The following is a 23062-nucleotide window of genomic DNA, read 5'->3' on the forward strand; positions in this document are numbered from 1 at the left end:
TTAAATGACATTTTCAAAGAGGTGCATTGACCTCATGATATTTTCATCCTGTGGACAAAAAACAAACATTATGATGAAATGAGAAAGTCAGCTTGCATCCACATGAAAATACACATAGTGAAGATATCCCACTCACATTTTGGCAGCAGTCAATAAACTCATCTATGGTTACCACACCATCCTTATTCTTATCCATCTTCTGTTGGAGACAGAGATGGGAAGTATAAATAAGTATAAATAACAAGAAACCAGGTAATTTGAGCCATTTGACTTACAGTAGAACGGGACTGCCGACTTGCCTGAAAGAATATTTCCACGTGCTGACGAGGCGTCTCCTCTCTGAGGACGGGGTACGTGCATTTTCCCATCATGTCATAGATGGCTTTCATGATGTCTAGCATTTCCTAGGAGATACAAAAAAAGGGCTACTATGAATCCAATACCTCTTTATTGTGTCCTTTGAGGTGGATGTGTTGGCATTTCAGTGATCATCTCATGACATTCGACACTTTCAGAGTTTAGGGTCAATACCTCTTTAGTAATATATCCATCCTTATTGATATCATACAAGTTGAAAGCCCAGTTGAGCTTCTCCTGGATGTTGCCTCGCAGGAGGATAGAGAGGCCCATGACGAAATCCTAGAGTGGAACACAAGATTCACAGAGGAGATCGACTCAATACCTTATCAGATACACAAGTAGAAAGACAAACACCTAACTAACACTAACACGTATATTATGTATAAAATGATTCAAATAGATACACATTTCCGCAAGGATATTATGTCAGGCAGATGATGAAGCGACAGGAGTGACATTATAAATCACAGATTCTTTATTAATCAAATGATTAGCAAAGTCAAACTCAGTCAGTCCTCGGGGAGTTGCAGTGCTTTTAAACAGAGAGATGTGGAGAGATGAGAGCGTTACTGTCCTAATAAGCAATTATGCTCCTCATAAATATTAACCACATGTTAATAGCAATCTCAAGTAGACATGGTTGGGATACATTTAAATTAGTGGGGCTGCAGGCCATCTAATGCCTTGGGTCAGGGCGAAGTTCCCAACTTGGCAAACATCAAGTTTGATATACGTTTGTACTTTTTCTAACACTAAAGGGTGCTCTCTCACTGGTGCCCCGGTACCGTTCCCGAGCACACTTGTCCCCGAATTGACCCCAGTTTTGGAACATTTGACAAGTGTGAACGTTGCGTTCCGTTCTGTTCCGTTCCGCGCCCGGGCGCGCAACAGAGAACCGTGACAGGATCCACTTGAAAAGGTGGTCTGGGGAGCGCTTTGGCGTGCCCGGGCAACGGAACACTTGCGAGTGTGAAAGCCAACCGTTCCGAACCTCATAGACCACACATGGAGCAAGGATACACTGCGGGCATAGTTGATGACGCAAGTGCACTCTGTTTTGTTTCTGAGCGTGGAAGAAATGTTAAATGTGAAAGCTGACCAGCGGGGGAGAGGGGAGGGGGGGCAATCGTTCCCGGGTGCGGAACAGAATGGAACGAAAGCAATCGTTCCCAGTAGTGCAGCAGATAAGTGGAAGAATCGTTCACTTTGTGATGCAAGCATGAAATTTTGCACAAACACTCTCCAAGGGCCACTCATTTGAAAAAGGGCGCTGGCCACTCAAAAATCCAAGATGGCAGCCCTTTTTCAAGATGGCTTCCACGTGTTGTACTAAATGAGCATGTAACCTATGTTTGGTAACATAAAATGTTTTATGAGTCTCACATTTCTTTATCTTTAAGTGTTATTTTTGTCATAACTTAAAACAAAAAAACGATTTTCAGACGGCAGCCCGTCTTTATTGTCACACAACACACTACAACACATGCACGGAGGGCCACAACACACACATGCTGACGGTGGCCGGTGAAATTTGTCCTCTGCATTTAACCCATCCTGGCTTTGTCCTTTCCTCCTGGGGCAGGCCAGGAGCAGTGGTCGCTTTCTCGTACAGCGCCCGGGGACCGACTTCGGATGTTGTCGTCACTGGTCGGATGATGATGACGATCTGATCTTCTGCATGTTTTTTAGTGGGGGGGGTTATATACGGAGGAACCCCCCTGGGGGAGCACGGGGAGAACATGCAAACTCCACACAGACAGAAAGGCCCTTACGACGAGATACCCCACCTGGGCAGTAGGCACTGAAGATATGGGGGGGAACACAACCACAGCGCCCACAGTGTCCCAGGCGAGAATCGAACTCAGGACCTTCTGACTGCGAGGCGACAGCTGAGCCACCGTGCCCCTACTATGTGAACTGCTGTAGCAAAGATGGTGTGCAAGATGGTCGCCATAAAACTAGCTGTGACGATATCTCATGATCTAAAATACATAGAAACCCAGTTTTTGGGTCTATACATACGTTTTTGGGATTGTGGATGAAAGGCGCTGGCCACTCCAAAATTCAATATTGCGACCATTTTATCAATGGAGCATCATATCAATGTAATTATTTTGGGTAAAACAGTCTGTGTATGGTATAAACCAAGGTTTTGGGGGTCATATAATTGAGAAGGAATGCTACTTTGACTGAAACAGCTAGTTGAAAATAGCTGTATCAAAGATGGCGTCCAAGGTGTCTGCCACAAAACAAATATTTGTAATATCTCAGTAACTAATAAAGATAGAGACACACTTATTTGGTCTGACCCAAGGTTGTTTGGGTCAAGGAATTAGATAGACATGTTGTTTTGGCCCTAAGTACCACCGGTAACGCTTTACAATACTGGTGCAAACATGTGCATGAATGCATGCTTAACTCATGATGAATTAAGCCATTAATTGATGCTTACCGCATCATCAACTAATGAAAGGTATGTTTGATGAACACACCGAGTCATATATGAATTACTATTAATTAAGTAGGCTATGCCTATATCATCATAGTTAATTCCTCATCAACACATACATTAACACACTGTGTTCAATAATACCGTAATTCATGTGTTAATTACCACTATTAATGTCACTTTTCCCCAACCAATCTGCATTTTCCTTCCTTCTTAGCTATGTTTTATTCCTGCTGTAATTTGCCCTGTTTTTAATATATGTTCTTATTACGTGAAACTGTTTTTATATGCACTGTAAGGCGACCTTGGGTGTTCTGAAAGGCGCCTCCAAATAAAATGTATTATTATTATTATTACTATCGACATCCAGCTCCCTGCAACCGGAACTTTAGCGTTACCAGACCGCAATGCCGATAGCCCACATCAGAACCAGCTGAGCGAGGCGGTGTGCAGCATGTCAGGGACCGGCTGGATCTAACCTCTCCCAGCCATTAGCTTGTTCATCATGGGCATTCCTTCCTCTTCGAAGCTTGGTCCACTGCAGGGACGCAGAACATGTGGCCGGTGTTTTGTGCCTATCTTACCGGGTGTCTACCGCGTTGATACCAGCGGTGGAAATGGGCCATGCACGACCCAGCAGGCCAGCCACCCTCTACCACTACCCAGGCTAAGAGCCTCTCTCCCGGCCCGACACCCAGGGCAGCCCCCCTACTACCACCACCCATCCAGTCGCCTGCACCCGGGAAATCGATTGAGTTTCCCCCGTTGCATAACGAAGACGGGATGCGCTAGCCACGCTCCTCCTTGTCCGAGCTAGCCTGGTAAACCAAATGAAATGTGAGTTCACGTGACGGGCTGGTTTACCATGCTATGTCCGAGCGACATCTCAGGGAAAACATACTCGACTTCGGGGAAAGAGAGTTCTCTTTGTTTGACCGGTGCCTAGCTGGCTGGAAAGAGAGGCGTTCGGGGTGCAGCGGAGTCGCCTCTGCTGTTTACGGTAGTTTGTCAGTGGTGGTGGCCTGGCGGAGACACTGGCGCTATATGTATGACTGGGAAGCGTGTGTTTATGGGCGAACTGTGCTGTAGTCTATTAGATACTATCAGTAGGCTATCATTCTGATTACTTGTTACTAGTGTAGTGTAGGCTACGCTATTTTATGGAGGTTCCTCTCGTGGCTCAGGCTGATCGAGTGATTGATGCTTGGTGCTCACGGGTAAACTCAAATTGACAGTAGCCTAAAAGAGCCCATGTGTTTACCCAATCTGTCATCCGCTGCATGTATCTTTGGGATTTGCCCCTGGTAATCCGAAATAGGCTAAAAGCGCACTGTGAGCGTGCTATTTGTTTGACATCCTGACCTGCAACATGTTCTCATATCAGACACCATTGTAGCTGGGCCACTGTCAAGGTAACCACGAGAAAACATGTTGTTTCCGGCCAAGACTTTCAGAATAAAAGTCGAAATTCATGTTGTAACCAGCTACGCAGTACTGAGCTCTGCGTGCTTTTATTTTTGATGGCAGGCTGAGGCAACGGAAGTAATTGTTTGTGTGCCATGTCTTTCTTGACACTTATCCTCGTGGTCGAGAGCAACTAGCTGGGTTGCACAAGGTGGTGTTCGTTTTGCAAATATCAGCTGCCTCCGTGTTATTATTCTACAAAGAGTACAAACTGCAAAGCCTAAAAGTCGGTCACAGTGGTGGTGGCAGTGTCGAATGGATACCAATCGCAAGAGGAACGAGCGGGTTTGTTAGAGTTTCAGGTAGCTAGCCGTAGCAATTTAGCTAACTTGTTTGTTGTGTGTGCGTACATGGTGGAGACCTGTCGCTACAGTCACGTTGGTTCGGGAAGTGAAGAGCAACACAAGTGAAAAAGGACGAGAGCTGGACCCGCCGGAGAGATCGAGCAACGCGGGCCGTGGGGAGGAGAGGGGAGAGGCCAGACTGTTTCCCCCAGCTGATACAGACAAGGGGCACTGGAGAGCGAGTCCTTGCTCCAGGGCAGACTTTGGGGGGACATGTTCACAAACTTGATAAATAAATGTGCTTTTATAACTCCAATGATGGTCTTCACTGATTACCTATATATTTTGAATTGTTCACATGACTATACTGTATAAAAGTGATTTCATGATCAGCATCAGCTAATGATTTGTGAGGATATCATTATGTCGTGACTTTACATTATGTGGCACAAAACTATTAATTAATACATAAGTATGTCGTGACTTTACTATTTGTGGCACATAACAATTAATTAATACATAAGTATGTCGTGACTTTACTAAATGTGGCACATAACTATTAATTCATACATAATGATATAGGCACTTGTGAGGCACAACACTTAACTCATACATATGTGGTTCTTGGCATATAGAGCCTACAAGACATACATCCAGTGTTTGATGTCTGTTGGAGATGCACAGTGGATACAACGTCAGAGAATGTGTTGGAGTTGGTCTGGTTCGGGGCTACTACACGCATAGCCTATATCAGAGCAGCAACATCGGAATGATAGCTACTACAGCTGCTGAAATAGCCGTACCCGGCTAAGAGGTTCTGAAGGGGTCTCGGCCGGAGGTGTGGGACCCAGGCAAGGTGAGGGGCAGGGCGGGTAGCGGTTGGGTGGTGGTAGCCTGGGTAAACCCAGCCCCCAGTGACCTCGACCTGCTCTCAGACAGACCCTGGGCTGCCCTGGGTGTCGGGCCGGGAGAGAGGCTCTTAGCCTGGGGGTGGCTGGCCTGCTGGGTCGTGCATTTAGACACCCGGTAAGATAGGCACAAAACACCGGCCACATGTTCTGTGGACCAAGCTTCGAAGAGGAAGGAATGCCCATGATGAACGAGGTAAAATGGCTGGGAGAGGTTAGATCCAGCCGGTCCCTGACACGCTGCACACCGCCTCGCTCAGCTGGTTCGGATTGTGGGCTATCGGCATTGCGGTCTGGTAACGCTAAAGTTCCGGTTGCAGGGAGCCAGATGTCGATAGTGGTAATTAACACATGAATTACGGTATTATTGAACACAGTGTGTTAATGTATGTGTTGATGAGGAATTAACTATGATGATATAGGCATAGCCTACTTAATTAATAGTAATTCATATATGACTCGGTGTGTTCATCAAACATACCTTTCATTAGTTGATGATGCGGTAAGCATCAATTAATGGCTTAATTCATCATGAGTTAAGCATGCATTCATGCACATGTTTGCACCAGTATTGTAAAGTGTTACCGTACCACCTAGGATTAAAAAAAAATATATCCATGTCTGCCCCCATGGGTTAGGGTTAGGGTTAGGGTTAGGGTTAGGGTTAGTCACATTGGTATTTGTTTGTTTACAAAGCCATCCTGAGCCAGCTACCAATTTACTTAAGCACCTCGCTCACTCAATCTAGAGGTGGTCATTACAATCTGAGATCAAAAACCTCTATCTCATATCATGTTCCTACTGTGAGAACTGAGTTTGGGAAACATGCCTTTAGCTGCTCCTTTCTCCTGGAACCTGCTACAAAAGGATTTGAAATTACCTTCCCTGATTAGGATGGATCATTTCAAATAACAAATTGGACAACTGCTGGCAAAGGAGTGCTCATGTTTTTAAATTTGCCTTTATTTGAATTGCGAACGAATTTTATTTCCTTCTCGTGTGACCCCATTGTCTAGTATTTTTTACTTGTTACTTGATAAATACAATAAAATAAAGAATTAAAGCCAAGAGCACAATAACCCTCTAATTGTCCATAAACTTATGGAACATGTTGTCAAAAATATAGGGTTGGGGCCCTAAATACTGTAACATCCCCACACATCCCCCACCAGTTGAAAAAACTGGTGCTGAACTAAAAGAGACTCAAGGTAAAGAAAGGAATGTCTGCATCAGTATATTGAATAACTAAGTAGCCTATTTAGTGTATAGTAGCTTACAGTTATAAAGTGTTCGCAAAAAATACAGTTTCTCAGTAGTAAGGCACTAGTGAGAAATACAGCAATGAGTGAACAGTGTGACCATATGCCCTGCTCTCCCCTACATAAAGCAATCTTATTTAGTCATTCAACTACCTGTGTAATGCCTTGTCACTACTGTAAGGTGAGGTGACCATTAAGACAGTCAGATACAGTTTCTGGGTTGATATGTCTTGGGTTGTGTGCCAGGGTGAGACCTGCCAAGTTCAACTAAAACTACGATATGTAGACTCTTGAGACTGTGTGTGTGTGTGTGTGTGTGTGTGTGTGTGTGTGTGTGTGTGTGTGTGTGTGTGTGTGTGTGTGTGTGTGTGTGTGTGTGTGTGTGTGTGTGTGTGTGTGTGTGTGTGTGTGTGTCCGTGTGCTATCTGTGTGCGCAGGCATGCCTGCCTACAGGCAGTGTGTGTCATAATATCCTGAGGATGTTGCAAAGCAGATGGAAGAGAAGGAGAAGAGGCCCCAAAGTGTCACAACTCATTTAGCAAACAACTCCTTTTACTAGCTAATTGATTGGGCGCTGTTAGACAGCATTTGGGAGACTAAACTATACTATCACTATTCATCACAGTATTAGTAAAACTAGATCAGCTCACACTGAACCCCATGCTGAGTTCCACAGCAGTGATGTCACCAGTGTGCCCTGGTTGCGCGCTGACATTCACTCTATTAAACTAAGCTAAATTGTGCTCTGACAAGAAAACGAATAGCTCTATTGGAATCCACAACCCCAAAAACCTATGTATAGACCCAAAAACTGGGTTTCTATGTATTTGAGATCATGAGATATCATCACAGCTAGTTTTATGGTGGCCATCTTGCACGCCATCTTTGCGACAGCATTTCACATAGTAGCTATGACAAAAATAACACTTATAATAAAGAAATGTGAGACCCATAAAACATTTTATGTTACCAATAGGTTACATGCTCATTTAGTACAACATGTGGAAGCCATCTTGAAAAAGGGCTGCCATCTTGGAGTGGACCTTGAAGAGTATATGTGCCAAATTTCATGCTTGCATCACAAAGTGAATGATCCTTCTGAAATATGCAATTATCTGCTGCACTACAGTGAGAAAGCACCCAGCAGAGTTGGATGACATTAGAGGGCCAATTTCCAATATTCAATAAAAGGTGAATATTGGCCTGATATATGGGCAGACCAATATCTCTGTCTATCTCTATTTGACAGTAGTAAAAGTCCTGTAATAGAATAATAATAATAATAATAATAATAATAATAATAATAAATCAGATCAACAACCATGTGACCAACAGCTCGCTTACCTCAAAACTCACTGACCCGTTGTGATCCGTGTCAAATGCATTGAACAGGAAATGTGCATATGTCGATGCATCTGGGAAGAAAGCCACAAACATACACATGTAGTCAAACGGACACAATGAATCCATTTACACCAACATCTATCTAAAAACCCACCACTGCTGCAAACAACAAACTGCTGGTTCAAAGGGGAATGCTGTAGCTTCTTGTTTTTTCGAGGCAGCAGAATAAGAAGGTGCTAAAAGCAAAGAGTTTTTAATGCTTTGCCATCGTTCCCAGTGTAGCACGCTGTTAGCTCTGCTCTGGTCTATCTTTGCTCAGGTAAATCAAAGCACCTTCATGCGTGTCTTTCCTGTCCCTCGGGTGCAGTAGAATAGCAATCCTTACGCAACGATGAGAGCCAAATGGGAATAACTCTCGGCTGTATACTGTAAATACAAAGTGTTTTCTCTCCCTCTTTTCTTCCCTCTCTCTCTCTCTCTCTCTCTCAATCTCCCTCTGCATTTTCTTTGATGAAAATGGAAGGAGTCCTTCCATGCAGCCAATTAAGTGATCATCAGATACTTTGCCTTAACTCAGGGGTGCCCACACTTTTTCAGCTTGGGAGCTACTTTTAAAATGACCAAGTCAAAGTGATCTACCAAACATATTTATTTATATATATATACACTGAGTATACAGTGGAAAACAGTGGAAAAACAGTGGAAAAACAGTGGAAAAACAGTGGAAACAGTGGAAAAACAGTGGAAAAACAGTGGAAAAACAGTAAAAAAATTTTTTTATTTTTTTTCTTCCCCTCAAAGCCATGCGATCGACCACACTACCTTCGCGATCGACCGGTCGATCGCGATCGACGTATTGGGCACCCCTGCCCTTAACTGAAAGATTCACAGGGAATACGCATCCTCATTGTGCCCATGGCAGCCTGAAATATGAATGCATGGAGATTCCAAGAACCCAAACCCTCAAATTTAGTTTCAAATATTCCACAAAAAAAAGTCATTTGGTAAGCCTTTAACAGGAGCTCTCTGCTGGAGGAAGTGTACATTTCTTAACTTCCGCTATTATTCATAATAGCAAATGAGCTTGAGGCCAAATGCTGCTGCCGCCACAAAGGTCTCTTGAACAAGTGCAAGGCTGCCCATGCGGATTTAACGCTAATGCGACATTAAAGGCGTTCTGTGTGACTTGAACGTGTCGTTATGTCGGGTGAGAAGCGAGCGGCGGGAAGGCAACACAAGATGAAAGCGGAGTGTGTTGCGTGTCTCGTGAATAAGAACGTGGCCACGAACCTCCTTGCGGGAAAAACTGCGAGTAGATTTCTTTAAAGGTTTCCTCGTTGACGACTCCACTGGGGCATTCCTGAGGAAGAGATGGAGAGTGCACACGTCATTAGGATTCAACAGCCTTCCACACTTTCCCATTAGCAGGCCCGCCTTTACTTCTTTAACTCAATTAGGAAGAATAATGTCATCGGGGGTTAACACTGGCAAGCATCAACATTTTGATCAAAGACGTTTTATTATTGTAGCTAGCACTCGCTCACTCGTTTCTCAGACGGTGTGTAGTGTCATCATCATACAAAAAAAAATCTAAAAATCAATCCAAGCCAGCAGACATCTTGTCTAAGGCCATTGACACTCACCCACCTGAGGTTGTCTGGTAGCATTCAGTGGGAGAGATTGAATATGTTTATATAACACCTCTAAGAAGCGTGCTTTTGTCTCATTTAAAAAGAAAAAGAAATAAATAGGTAATAGACTTGGTGGATGACCTTGCGCGGTGCAGAATAGGCACGCGGTCTTTGCCAACTCAATATGTGCCTGTCCTCGCACTCTGGCAGGATATTGCATTTTGGAAAAGGCCATTTTTCTGATCTCCAAACCAGGAGGCACAGGGACGTCTTTGGCTTTTAATCAGTTGTATATGAGAACACTAAATGTTCTTCGCTGTGCTGCTATTGCTGTTATCAGGCAATTAATATGATAAAACATTGAAACAGGGTGTTTATAGGTTTGCAGTATATATATATATATATATATATATACATACATACTGTATATAATATTTGACAGTGAAGCTTGGATGCACAAGTCACAATAAAAAAAAAATCCACAAATTAGGTGTCTCCAGAAGTTTGTTTTCAAATCCAAATCTATCCTGTGTTTTTATCAGGTCACTCCAGTCTTTACAGCCAGCGATTTGCTCCATTTTCTCTGAGATGATGGGTGGGGCTGGCCTGGCACGAGCCAGAGAGGAGGAACACTTTCCCAGTGGGAGAGAGCTCGTAGGTATCAGGGGACAAGTGGGTTCCCGGCCACGTTGGAGTCTAATCGGATGCTTTGGAAAACACGGAGCTGGAGCAAAAGAAGAAGCATGTTGTCTTACTTCACACAGGCTGCTTGGGTTTCATGCTAAGAGGCTCCCTTGACGCTCGATCTTCCGTTTCATATCTTAGTGAGGTGAGGTCACCAATGTCTCAATTTGCCATAAAGTTTGGGGAAGTTATGGAAACAGAATGGGCACAAGTCTGTCTCACCCGATTACTTTTTTGGCTTGTGACCTGATTCTATGGAGATGAATTGTAAGAGTCTGGAGTGAGTCTGTGCTAGGTTCACCTAGGATCAGTGTACCGATCCAAATAATGTAGACTGAAAAATGATATGCATTCTCCTCCTAGTTTTTGTGGCATGGATATTGACTACTATTTCAATTGCCAATCCTACTCATTTGTAAATATGAGGTGTTAGTGTCAATATTGTATAGTCATTTAGAAGGATTTTGGACAGAGCTGCAAAACAAATTTGAAGCTTCTCAATTTCTCTCTAAAAGCCTTTGAGTACAGTATGTTACAAGATCTTCAGCATCAAACACAGAAAAACATCAGAACAAAAACCAACAGAAAAAAATAGATAAAAAAAGAAAAACAAGAAAACAAGGTTGCTCCTGCTGTATCGACATTTGACAAAGACAGTATTTCTCTGTGTTTGTATTACTCTGTGTTTGGTTGAGCTTCGGTTAATACAGTAGGGTTTCCCAAACGTTTCCATGCCAAGGCCCCCCAAATAGCAAGATGTCTTTAGAAACCCATTGGCAATACTATTGAAAATGTCAAAATTCACTAACATACAACCTCAGAATATATTTCCTTACTTTTATTTTATGTAATAACCTAATAATTACATTTGTATCTTAAATATTTTCTTTTCTGTTTTCCATTATAAACATTGTTCCAGAGTCAGACTACTGTATCACACCAGGGGGAAATGACAATGAATGTGATGACAACTGGCAGGCAATTAGACAGATGGGCATGGCAAATACGATTATGTGGAAGGAAAGGATTCAATTATATTTGTTAACACTACACTAAATATAATTATAAAATATAATAAAAAATATATTCTTGATTTATTATACTATAGTATTAACAAATATAGCTGAATCATTTCCTTCCCCATAAAGATGTTTTTTTCTCCCCATTAATTTGCTGAAGCCCCCCTAAGGCCCCCTAGCAGCCACCCAGGGGCCCGCAGCCCCCACTTTGAAAACCACTTGAATGGGTTGTCAAAACTAAAGGCCTCCATCCTTTTGATGAAGTCGTGCAAAAGAGTGTCCCGTAATTATGTACAGTACCTAAAGTAGTTGAGGTAGAAACATTTAAACTAATAATTTCACTACTACTAATAACTACTACCAATTCTACCTCTCCTGTGCCTGGAGTCTGCACGCATGTGTACAGTGAGCATGCAATTACAGCTCTCAACACTTAATAGAACACACAGTATGTGGGCTAGTAATATAGACTGTCTGTGTTTCTAACCTTGGTAATTCATCCACAAATCTGAAGGAAAACGAAAGGTCAAAGAAGATGAATGACTGTTGAACCAAGACTCACACACTGAAGGTGGAATTGAAATCATAATGTTGTCCTCTCAGCATCAGGACCACACAGGCACAGGAGATGAGCTTTCCATTGAGAATCAATCCAATACTGTGAAAATTGCCTACTTATTACATCACACGCAGCGCCTTGCAATTAAATTTCAAGTCGAGTAAAATAGTTAAGAGTACAGTACATCTCAGTCGATAATGATGGTCATTTGCTCACCGTGTTTCAATAGCAACGCAGCTTGGCGTTAAAGAGATAGTTTGGCGTTTTGGGGAATTTGGCTAATTTTCCTACTTACTTTTCCAGAGTGAGACCAACTCATTGGGATTCCATTTTCATGTCTACTGTAGCCTTATCGCAAGATTGCTCATGGGACCTGAGGAAGTGAATTCTCCATTCATTTCTCCATAGATGTTTTGTAAAATCCTTATAAAAAGAGATTTACTTGGAAAAACAAAGCAAAAAAAAATCTAAACTAAATAAAGAGGTGCAAGTGAAATGTTCTATCTCTCTTGTGATTCTGAATATAACTGAATCGCTTGGTTTGTCCAAGTAAACCTCTTTTTATAGGGATTCTACAAAACATCAATGGGAAAATTAATTGGGAATGCCGAACCCGGAAGAGGGCGTGACTTAGGCACTCTATTCCAAATAACAGAAATCCATTTGAATTGTCCTCCAACTTGGGACTCTTCTCCTAACCCACCAATATAACACTTCCACAGTTGGAAGGTGGGAAATAGGAAATTCCAATTGGGAAGTTTCCTGCTTGTCCTGAATGCAACATTACTTCCGTTTCTGCTTTCTTCTCACGAGACTCCAGATTTGTAAACCCAAAACTTTCAGGAGCCATCTATCTAGCCACAACATTTAAAAAAAAGCATCTTCAAGGTCTTCTGACTCTGGTTAAGTAGGAAAAATAGCTATCTCAGTGGAGAGTACAGGACTGAAAGAGCCAATTATAACCAGGGATGATTAGGTGGCTATGATGGAAGGAACTTGGAAGACCTGTTTAGGAATTTTGCCAGGGCACCGGGGTTCCACCCCTACTCCTGCAATGAGTGCCGAATATTAATATGGATGTGCCCAATACTTGGCTGAAACGAGTATCTGTTACAGATAATATACTTTTAACGAGCACGAGCATCACACGCGCGCGCACACACACGCACGCACACACACACACACACACACACACACACACACACACACATTAGGAGTTGCTTTCCTGTCGCTTAATTCCTATGTATCCTGCTGCTGGTTGCCCCCCAGCATGATCACCTGATTTCCAAACAAGCCAATGGTCAATGGTCTCACCTGAAAACAAGCTATCCACCTTATTTTTGAATGCCCCGCTATAAAATAATTATGGGTACAAGGTCCGGTGTGACTTGATTGTTGCAGCTTGCCATTTCCTTTGTTATACTCTTTGTCTGTAACCCGAATTATAAACCAGAAACCGGTTAAACGTTATAAATACAGTCACGTTATAACAACTAACCAATACTGGGTGTCCGTATGGAAACAGTGTTACTCGAAATGGTTAAAAGTTATATCAATTTGGTCATTCAGTGGCGTTTTACTGCCATGTAACATAGCTAGCTAGTCGCTAACATTAGCCACAGTAGGCGATTACACATGATGCATTGTGCTCTTAAAGGGATATTTATCGACGGATTTTTGCCAAGCTGGACCTGATTAGTGATTTGCTCCGTTCGCCCAGACGGGTGACAAGCTGTCAGCAACAAGGCTGGGAGGATCACACCGGAAGAAGCACCCATAGGCATCATGGCAGCTAGAAATAAGGTGGATAGGTTTTAAAAAAAGAAAGAAAAATGTGTAAACCACACACACTTTCAGTTTAACCCGCCCAATTTTGATTTAACCCACGCCCCCTCCAAGTACGGATACGGATACAGATAATTTAGTTCGTTAAACAGATAAATATAATGGTGTACTCGCTCATCCCTAGTTGTTATTGAATCGTGTTTTATGAATAGGCCCATTCTCCTTGAGTGCAGCATTGGTAGATGCACCATGTGAGGGAAACAAACTGACAATGAGTGAGCAGGTAAAGGTTCAGCTAGAGCGCTATTTCTCAACCACTGGGTCGTCCTCTAGTGTGCCGCAAAATGTTTTCAAGTTTAAGCTCAGCAAATTTGTGGGCTGTGAGTCCGTGCTTGACAAGGTCTAGCGCGCTTAAGCTACAGTAGCCTACAGGTGGAAACTGGAAATCTGTTGTGGCACAGACTCCCTCATCCCTGAGTGTACCTCCAAAAACAGTAGAGTTCATATCAAAACCAAACCATAATCTACAAATAAAAATAATTTTGAGTTTATCGACAATTTCTAAGGAGAAGTACGTCACTGTCAGAGAGATAAACATGTCAATATTCCTGTTAGAGGTGTATGGTCTGATTAATTTTAGGTTGACACCATGAAACTCAACCTGATACAAAACAGAGAGCCCATCTGTCTTTGGCATAGGATGGATGGCTTCCAAAAGTGGCTGTCCTCCTTACTGATTAAGACATTTTATGGCAACAGGGACAAATTATTTTTCTTATCCAGATGTCCTGTTTTAAGTGGGACTATTGTGTTGCTCAAGAACAAACGAGGGGGTAATATTTCCAATTGTCCTCGGATGTTATTCCATATTGCACATTATTCACCGCCAGTCTTATCGAAGAGAGTGAGAGGTGAGAAAATATTTGAATTCATTTGATACGCTTGCAAAACGAGCTCATCCGTGACAATGAAATCGCAAATACAATTTGAGAAATGCAAAAAGCAACCAGGCGTGAAATTCCTTTGCGAGGCTCCTGGAGGGATGGGCGAAATAAAGCGTATGGGGAAATAAACTCTGCGCGGGGGTTATCATCTTAATCTTGCGCCCCCAGGCGATGCCCCTCGCAGGTGAACTGTGAGAGCCGGGACAGGTTTAGTCATACCAGACGTGAGAAGAACAATATAGTGTCACTTCCAGGAGTTCGAGGTCAAGGAATGGAATAAATAATGGAATCCTGTCATATCTCAAAGATTGAGTGCCACGTCTGAGGGTGACCTCTGTTCAAATGACTGCTTTCCGTCAAGACCCGAGGACCACGGGTCTTTTGCGTTCTCAAACAAAGCTGCACTTCCACAGCTTGTGTTACAAGTGGACGACCTCATCCCGCCACCCACATCCGCTAACGCCCAAGCCATTTGATTTGCTTCCAAACCTCAGACACCAAGGACAAAGGGCCAAATCTCTCATCATGGGAACCGTGCCAGCCTCCATTTGTCTGGCTGGCGGCTGCCTTAAAAGGCTTGCCTGCATTCAGCCAGCGCCACCGGGTTGGGGTAAGATACAGATGAGCTTTTTGACCCCGGGCGACTAAAAAATTAGCTACAGTATAGACTCAGTGATGGACAAAAGCCATTTAGCAGCAAGTAATTTGATTTCGGGAAGCTTTGCCCAAATGGACCGCTGCCCAAAACAGTATCGGTCCAACTACACAGCAGAGAGGAGGAACTTCAACTACACAGCAGAGAGGAGGAGCTTACACAGCAGAGAGGAGGAACTTACACAATGCGATGTCCTGACGCCAGGTATCCCAGCATGCTTTGCAAGCTGGTGAGCGACAAGATGGCAGCGAGGGAAATTTCGAAATCGACCAATTGAAGACGGAAATACAGCAAGGCAGCCAACCACGCTGTAGAGCGGGGCAGGGCTTACTGAGCGAGTGCGAGTACATGCAAGTTTATCGCGGGCGGTGTGTAGGAGCCGTAAATGGTCCAAAATTCTAAATGTTATCCTTTTCCTTTGTTATTGTCATTTATAGTGGTTATTTGCATAAAAACACACAACTTGAGTAGGAAGGATTGAAGGAATTGTATCTTTATTCAAATATGTGCTTTGATTAAAAAAAGTAACTAAATTTGTAACTTGTGTTACTTGACAAAGTAACTGGTATAGTCCGGGAGCCAAAGGCTGTTTTTTTGATGAACCTTGTTTCGTCTGATAAAGTTTTTTTCTCTGCTGATTCTTGTAGTTTGGGGATACCTATTCAAAATACAGGAGGGTGCCCGGTGAGCACCCTTGAGCATTTTTAGATATTAACCCCTTAATTGCCAAAATCCTATACAAATAGGGATTTATGAGATTTCATGCAAAATACTCAAATCAAATGCATCAAATTTGCTTTCTCCAATGTTTATTCATAAAGGAGCAAGGATGTCATGTATAATGAAGCCTATTTGTTTCCCCCGCCATGTGCCCCCCCACCCCCAATAAAAACATGAAATTAGCAGAGGACTTTTAATCTGATAAATCACTCCTAGGTGTTGGAAGCGGTGCAGGTTTGCGCAAGTCAGACCCTTCTCCTCCACTCCCCTCTCTCTGGCACTGTGTGTGTGCGTGCGTGTGCGCACGTGTGTGTGCATGCATGTGCGCGTGTGTGCATGTTTCACCGGCTTTGAGCCGTTGCACTTTCTGTCTCCACTCTCAATTCCTTGTACAGCCGGGGGAAGGGGTCTAGGTGCACTGTTCAAATGCTGTGCACACATCTTGGCAGGGGAGTTTCTAGGGAGTGGCCAAGGGTGGCACTGGCCACTCCTTAAATCTAATTGGCCACCCCAAAATCCTGAGGGTGCTGGCATCTGTGGCCAACAATACTGTCTTTCAGAGGCTGTAGCAGGCTAATTTTTAAGCTAAGCTAGAGTGATGTTAGGCTAAATTTTGGTGAGGGAAAACCTTTTGACATCCTTCCTAAATGCCGCAATCAGTGCCACCCTTGCTTGAGTCTGTGCCCCACCTGGGCCACCCCACTCAAAATGGTTGGGACACTGCATCTCGGCTCAGACACATCTCGCCTCAAACAGACACACATGTCACTTATAGATGTGGCTGCGCTGCTTAAAGTGTCTTGGGGGTATGCACGCATTGATGAGTTTTGTTGGGGCTTTATGTTCACTGATGGCTGATAGTGGGCTCTCTGGAGTTCCGGTAAGACATTTCCAGAAAGCAAATGACCTGATGAGAGCCTTCAGAGGATCAGATTGTGAGTCAGACCAGAACAGACAAACTTTGGGTTTAGGTCTTGGTGAAACCAATGATGCTGATGCTGATGTCATACATCTGGGCTGAATGTGAGGGTGACTTGCTTCTTCATCTGATCACATTCCAGAAGATGCTTACCTACTACTTTGCAGCTGGCCATGTCAACCATGTCTGTTATGGCCTCTACTATCTTTGTTCGGAGAAGCTTCCTCCACAAAATAATTTTCTCCAGGGGCAGCATGTGATGTGACACTTTAGTGGAATATGGAATGGCCTGTGGATCAACCAGTTCATAACCACTTTCATGAGGTACGGCCACAGTGATGGAGGAATCATTGGAATAACCATGAAGCCAGAGGCACTGAAGATCTGGGCCCTGAGCCACCACATACTGTATGCTGCAGGATTGAGTCACACATGAAGGAGATGGAAGAGGATGAGACAGATACAAAGGTTCATCTCTATCACAAGGAGGGGGTTAAAGCCATGAGTTAAGCAGATGCCAAATTCATGGACAGGGCTGGACTTTGTCAGAAATTGGAAACCTGCCTCCATCCATTGGATCCCAACGAACATCCAGGGGAAAGCATCATGAACATCAAGATCACCCCACCAGTGACAGTGCTGTGAAGATGGGGGGGGGGGGGGGGGGGGCGATGTTAGAAGATTTTGAGAAGACCTGGCCAGAGGGATTTTACAACACCATCTCAAACAAAGTAAAGACAATGACAACAACCAAATCAATCCAAGTTGACAACTCCACAATTTATGACCTAAATACCATCGATTCAAGCTTCGGCAGCTACTCTGATTACAGAACTGTATCAAGTCCATCACCTGAGATGTCACAGAGACAGGGCTCAGCTAGAAACACCATCTCTTAGCTCTTATGTGAGGAACTGACCCAGGAGGGATCAGCTTTTCCATCTGCAGAGCACAAGGAAACAAGTTGGTGGTGACAGGGGAGGAGCCATGTGACAGGGGAGGTGACAGGGGAGGAGCCATGTGACAGGGGAGGTGACAGGGGAGGAGCCATGCCCCATTGAGATCAGGTTTGAATAAAGAAGGAAAGAGGGTAGAGCCTGCACACTTACTCACAATGCCAAAAAAGTTTAATTCAAAAACAAACGTTTTCGATCCACACTGGATCTTCGTCAGGTCAGCAATGATTGGTGGATGAAGAATGCCCATATATATAGTACACCACAAGCGCAGTCATAGGCTGATGGGCTCTATGCTGATAGGTGGGGGTGACACAATCACCACCTCACAGGGTGGAGCACATCCACACATAATTGATAATTAACCATGTAAAAAAGCCCAAGGAAATGGATAATAAAGTGAAACAAAGTGGGCTTAAAAGGGAGAACAATATACAAACAACAATATAGGACTATAATGTAAAAAACACCAATTAAAATCTACATTACGCCATGATACATAATATAAAGGTAGCAATGGAAGTTTTGAATAGAAAAATAGAAAAATAGAATAATATGGAAAAGGTTTAATTTTGTAAATGTTTTAAAAGGGGGGGTACATATATTATACGTATCTAGATGGTTCAAGGCCCAATAAATAAATAAATAAATCAACCGGACACTAGAGAAGACATTAGGAAACAATCAGAGGGGCAATAATAAAACCTCCTATACATAGGCACATTTACAACTGTTTCAAGTTTTATTAAAGAAAGTGTTTTATATCGTACTCTTGGTTCAGACCTCTGGGTGCGAGAGTCTGAAGGTTAAAGATATGAAAACTCTCTCTTCTAAGTAGGAGGGTGTTTTGGTCACCTCCTCGTCTTGGAGTTGGTACATGCTCAATGCCTATATATTTCAGGGTGCTTTGCCTCCCTAAAATGGACTGCCACCGGGTTCCGTGGATCCTGGGTTCTGATGCAGCTCCTGTGCTCTGCAATCCTAGTTTTAAGGGCTCTTTGTGTTTTACCCACATACGCCAGGCCACATGGACATTTAATTAAATAGACCACATTTTTTGTTGAACAGGTTATCATGCCCTTTATTTTCATCGTTTTACCTGTTGTCGGGTGAGTGTATGTGGTGCATTTATATGTGAAATTGCACTGTGTGCAAGAACCACATCGGTAGTTGCCAGGTGGCAGATCAAGAAAGGTGGTGTTTTTTGTTGGAATGAGGTCAGATTTGACCAGCATTTGCCTCAAATTAGGAGGACGTTTATACACTACCTTGGGAGCAAAATTGAACTCATTTTTGAGCGATGGATCCGAACTTAAAATGTGCCAGTGTTTCCTAATAGTTCTCTCAAAGTCTTTCCCCAGAGCTGAATAATTAAGGAAGTATCTAGGGGTGTTAGTGGGTGGAAGTTTATCCTTCTTAATAAGACTTTGTTCTTGTGTGACAGTTTTAAACCTATTACGGGCAGAGTTAACCCAGCTGTCATTGTAGCCTCTGTGCTTAAATCTATACTCCAAAACATCTGCTTGTTTTTCATAGTCAGTGGGTTTGGTGCATATTCTTTTTATCCTACTGAATTGGCTAATGGGAAGACTTTTTTTCTGGTGTAGTGGGTGGAATGATTGACCATGTAGGAAAGAACATTTATCAGTTTCCTTTCTATACAGGTCCGTAACTAACACATCACCTTCCCGTAAAACCAAGATATCCAAAAAGCTGATTTTTTGTGTATCATGCTCAATGGTGAATTTCAAATGTTATTGGTTATTGGTTAAAATTGGTTAAGGAACTCATAAAACTCCATCAAAGTCTCGATAGAACCATCATAGACCATAAAAACATCATCAACATACCTTTTCCATAATTGAATATTATTGAGGAATGGATTATTAGGGGAAAAGACAAAGTTATTTTCAAAACAGGCAACATACAGGGAACTGAAATTAAGGGACATTTTGCTGCCCATGGCTGTCCCCTTGCATTGCCTGTATAAAGAAGACACTTTTTCAAACATAAAAACATTTTTGGACAACACCAATTCTGCCAATTTGCCTAGACACTGAGTACTGGGTATAGTTCCAAGTGGTCTTGTGTCTAGGAAGTGGGTCAAAGCATTTAGGCCGCCCTGGTGGTCAACATTGGTAAATAAGTTTTGTATGTCCATTGTGACAAGATGTGTGTCATTACTGAGATTATTCACTGCCTTTAAAATGTTAATCATGTCCATTGAATCTCGCACATATGATGGGAGAGCAATGACAAAGGGTTTTATAAAGAAATCGACTCAGTGAGTGATCCAATGGCAGACACAATGGGTCTCCCAGGTGGATTTTCCAACCTTTTATGTATTTTTGGCAGGATATAAAAAACGGGCATAATGGGGTGTGCCACCTTCATAAAAGCACATTCTTTTTTTGTGATTTCTCCTGCTTCAAAAAATTAATTCAGTTTTACATCAATTTCACTTTTAAAAACATGAGTTGGATCCTTTGCAAGTGATTCATAATAAATGGGATCTGACAATTGCCGTTCAACTTCATTTTTATAATCAACCCGTTTTAATATGCAAATTGCACCACCTTTGTCGGCAGGTTTAATAACAATACTAGTATCTTCCTTAAGTTCAATTAAAGCATCACGTTCTTTCTTGGATAAATTGTTAAATACTTTGTATTCTTTTCGCATATTCAACAAACCCATTACGTCTTTTTCTACAAGTCTACAATATGTATCTAAGGAAGCATTTCTATACTTGGGGGGACAAAAAGTAGATTTTGCCCGGAAAGGGGTAGAGACCCTGTTATCCTGCTCCGGATCGGGCAGGATATTAGAAACATGTTCATTAACCACAGCAACAGCAACATTCTGCTCATGTGCATTTATTGTGCTTTCATTGGAAGCCTTATTGCATGAAAAAAACTCTCTTAATCGCAGGCTGCGGAAAAACTTTTCAAAGTCAACAGAGGCTTCAAAAGGATCACAGTGAGTGGTGGGGACAAAATTCAGGCCCTTACATAGGGCAGATTCACATTCTGGGGAGATGGATCTATCAGACAAGTTCACCACACTTAGGAAGTCTTGTTGTGGGTGATGTAATAGCGTGTTGCAGAAAAAGAGGAGGAGGAACTGCCAACTGGGGTCCACCACCACCCCCTCACAACTGGGCACCGCCCTTCCCCCACCAAGAAGAAAGTGCCGACGGGGTAAGAAAAGAACAAAAACGTTATGCAACACGCTATTAGGACACATCAGTGACTGTCATGACTCATGATCCTAAACATCTCATGGATTTAGATCATCATGCTTCATTACCTGTGACCTGTTTTTATACGCTGATGATTCGGCTCTGGTAGTTGCTGATAAAAATGTGGTTCAACTCCAGGAAAGACTTAGCGAACAGCTATCTAACATCAGTGCATGGCTGGCCGACAATAAACTCTCCTTACACCTTGGGAAAACAGAATCAATTTTATTCGGCTCCAAACCAAGATTAAACAAAGCCAAGGATTTTAAAATAAGTTTGAATGATAAAGACATCACTGTTAAAACGTCTGTTAACTATTTGGGCTGTACACCTGATGCCAATGTAGGGGGTGCAGGTATGGCCCTGAAAGTGGTAGGGAAAGTGAATGCTACAACTAAGTTCCTGGCCAGAAAGTCAGAGTTCCTGGACAGAGAAAGTCACAAACTTGTGGCATCCAGCCTAATTCAGTGCCACAGCCTGGTACTGTAGTCTTCCCAAGCTGTGGAAGACAAAGCTCCAGGTCTCTCAAAACAAGCTGATGAGAGTGGTCCTTGGTCTCGGGCCCCGTGAACACATAGGGAGGAACCAGTTCATGCAGCTAAACTGGCTCCCTGTGGAGTCCAGAGTGACACAGCTCAAACTCTGTCAGGTTCATAAAATTGTAAATGGTAAAGCCCCAAATTATTTACTGTACGTCAAATACGTCGAATTTAAAATGTTTAAGTACGTCCAAAGTATGCACATGACATGTGCACCTATGTGCAGTGAATATGCCACTGTCTCTGACTTGTCTTATCACTCTACTGCCTTATTGCTTGTTGTGTCTCTTGTTGTTTTTGCACTCATATGCCCTGTTATATTTGTACTATGTTGTAAACGGAGTTCACAGCACAAGAATTTCACACGTGATACTTGTACTACGGAGTGACAATAAAAATCTTGAACCTTGATAGTTGCAAACTTGCAATATGAGAAGTCTCTGCTCTCTCCTCCCTCTCTAGAGCATCTACCAGTCAAGTCCAAGTTATGTGACACCCCCAGGAGGTGCTTCACTGCTGGTCCAACCCCCTTGCTTTTGCTTAAATACACGCAGAAAGAATAAAAGGTCCTATTCACTTATCTCCCGATTCGATACTATCACGATTCTTGGGTGCCGATTCGATTTATATTGCGATTCTTAAGTATTGCGATTCTACGATTATTGCGATTCGATATTACGATTTATTGCGATTTTTGTTTATTTTTTTCTTTTTCTTTTCTTTTTTCAGTTTGTTTGCTTTTTTACACTAGATTAGAACATGGGAAAAGTTGAATCATACACTAGAGACTGTATATTATATATCATGAGTAGGGCTGGGCGATATAGTTAAAAACAGGGGCGGACTGGGATCATAATTCAGGCCGGGCATTAGATACCAAGCAGGCCAGGCCGATATGGGCCAACGCGCGTGAAATTTGGGCCGTTTGAAGCCAGATTTGGGCCGTTTGAAGTCCAATTTTACAATGAGATGCACCCACTTTAACCCTGAAGTGTAATTATTACTTCAGACTAACTAATAAAGTAATAAAACCACTAGTAAACCAGTAGGCGGCGCCTAGCCTGGTGTTCAGTGAGTGGCCTGACTGCAAGCACCCAATTTTTTTTTTTTTTTTTAATTTGCGATTATCGATTCTGGAATAAAAGATCGATCCAAAAAATCGTGACATTAAAAATCGCGATACTTAGGTGAATCGATTTTTTCCCCCACCCCTAATCACCACTGTCCATTTCAAATAAGACGAACTTCACCATCACCACTGTCCATCTCAGCTGAGACAAACAGCCACTATGGAAAGAGTGGCCACTATGGAAGGAGGCCAGGCCCGTGCTGCTGCCCCATC

At 42.8% G+C, this 23062-nt stretch overlaps 1 protein-coding gene across 5 annotated transcripts in view; it reads right to left on the minus strand.

The window, feature by feature from the left end:
* The window catches only part of kcnip4a (potassium voltage-gated channel interacting protein 4a), a gene marked incomplete at both ends in the record, with an annotated part of 256584 nt that continues 233522 nt past the window's right edge, over positions 1 to 23062 (minus strand). For all 5 annotated transcript variants that reach the window (XM_083639758.1, XM_083639757.1, XM_083639760.1 and 2 more), the window contains 6 exons: positions 1 to 48; positions 137 to 199; positions 300 to 404; positions 532 to 639; positions 8069 to 8139; positions 9359 to 9428. In XM_083639758.1, coding sequence (XP_083495884.1) covers positions 1 to 48; positions 137 to 199; positions 300 to 404; positions 532 to 639; positions 8069 to 8139; positions 9359 to 9428 — 465 coding nt within the window. The remainder of the gene's footprint in view (positions 49 to 136; positions 200 to 299; positions 405 to 531; positions 640 to 8068; positions 8140 to 9358; positions 9429 to 23062) is intronic.

The sequence above is a fragment of the Poromitra crassiceps genome, assembly GCF_964638095.1.
Source record: "Poromitra crassiceps genome assembly, chromosome: 7".
NCBI classification, from domain to species: Eukaryota; Metazoa; Chordata; class Actinopteri; order Beryciformes; family Melamphaidae; genus Poromitra; species Poromitra crassiceps.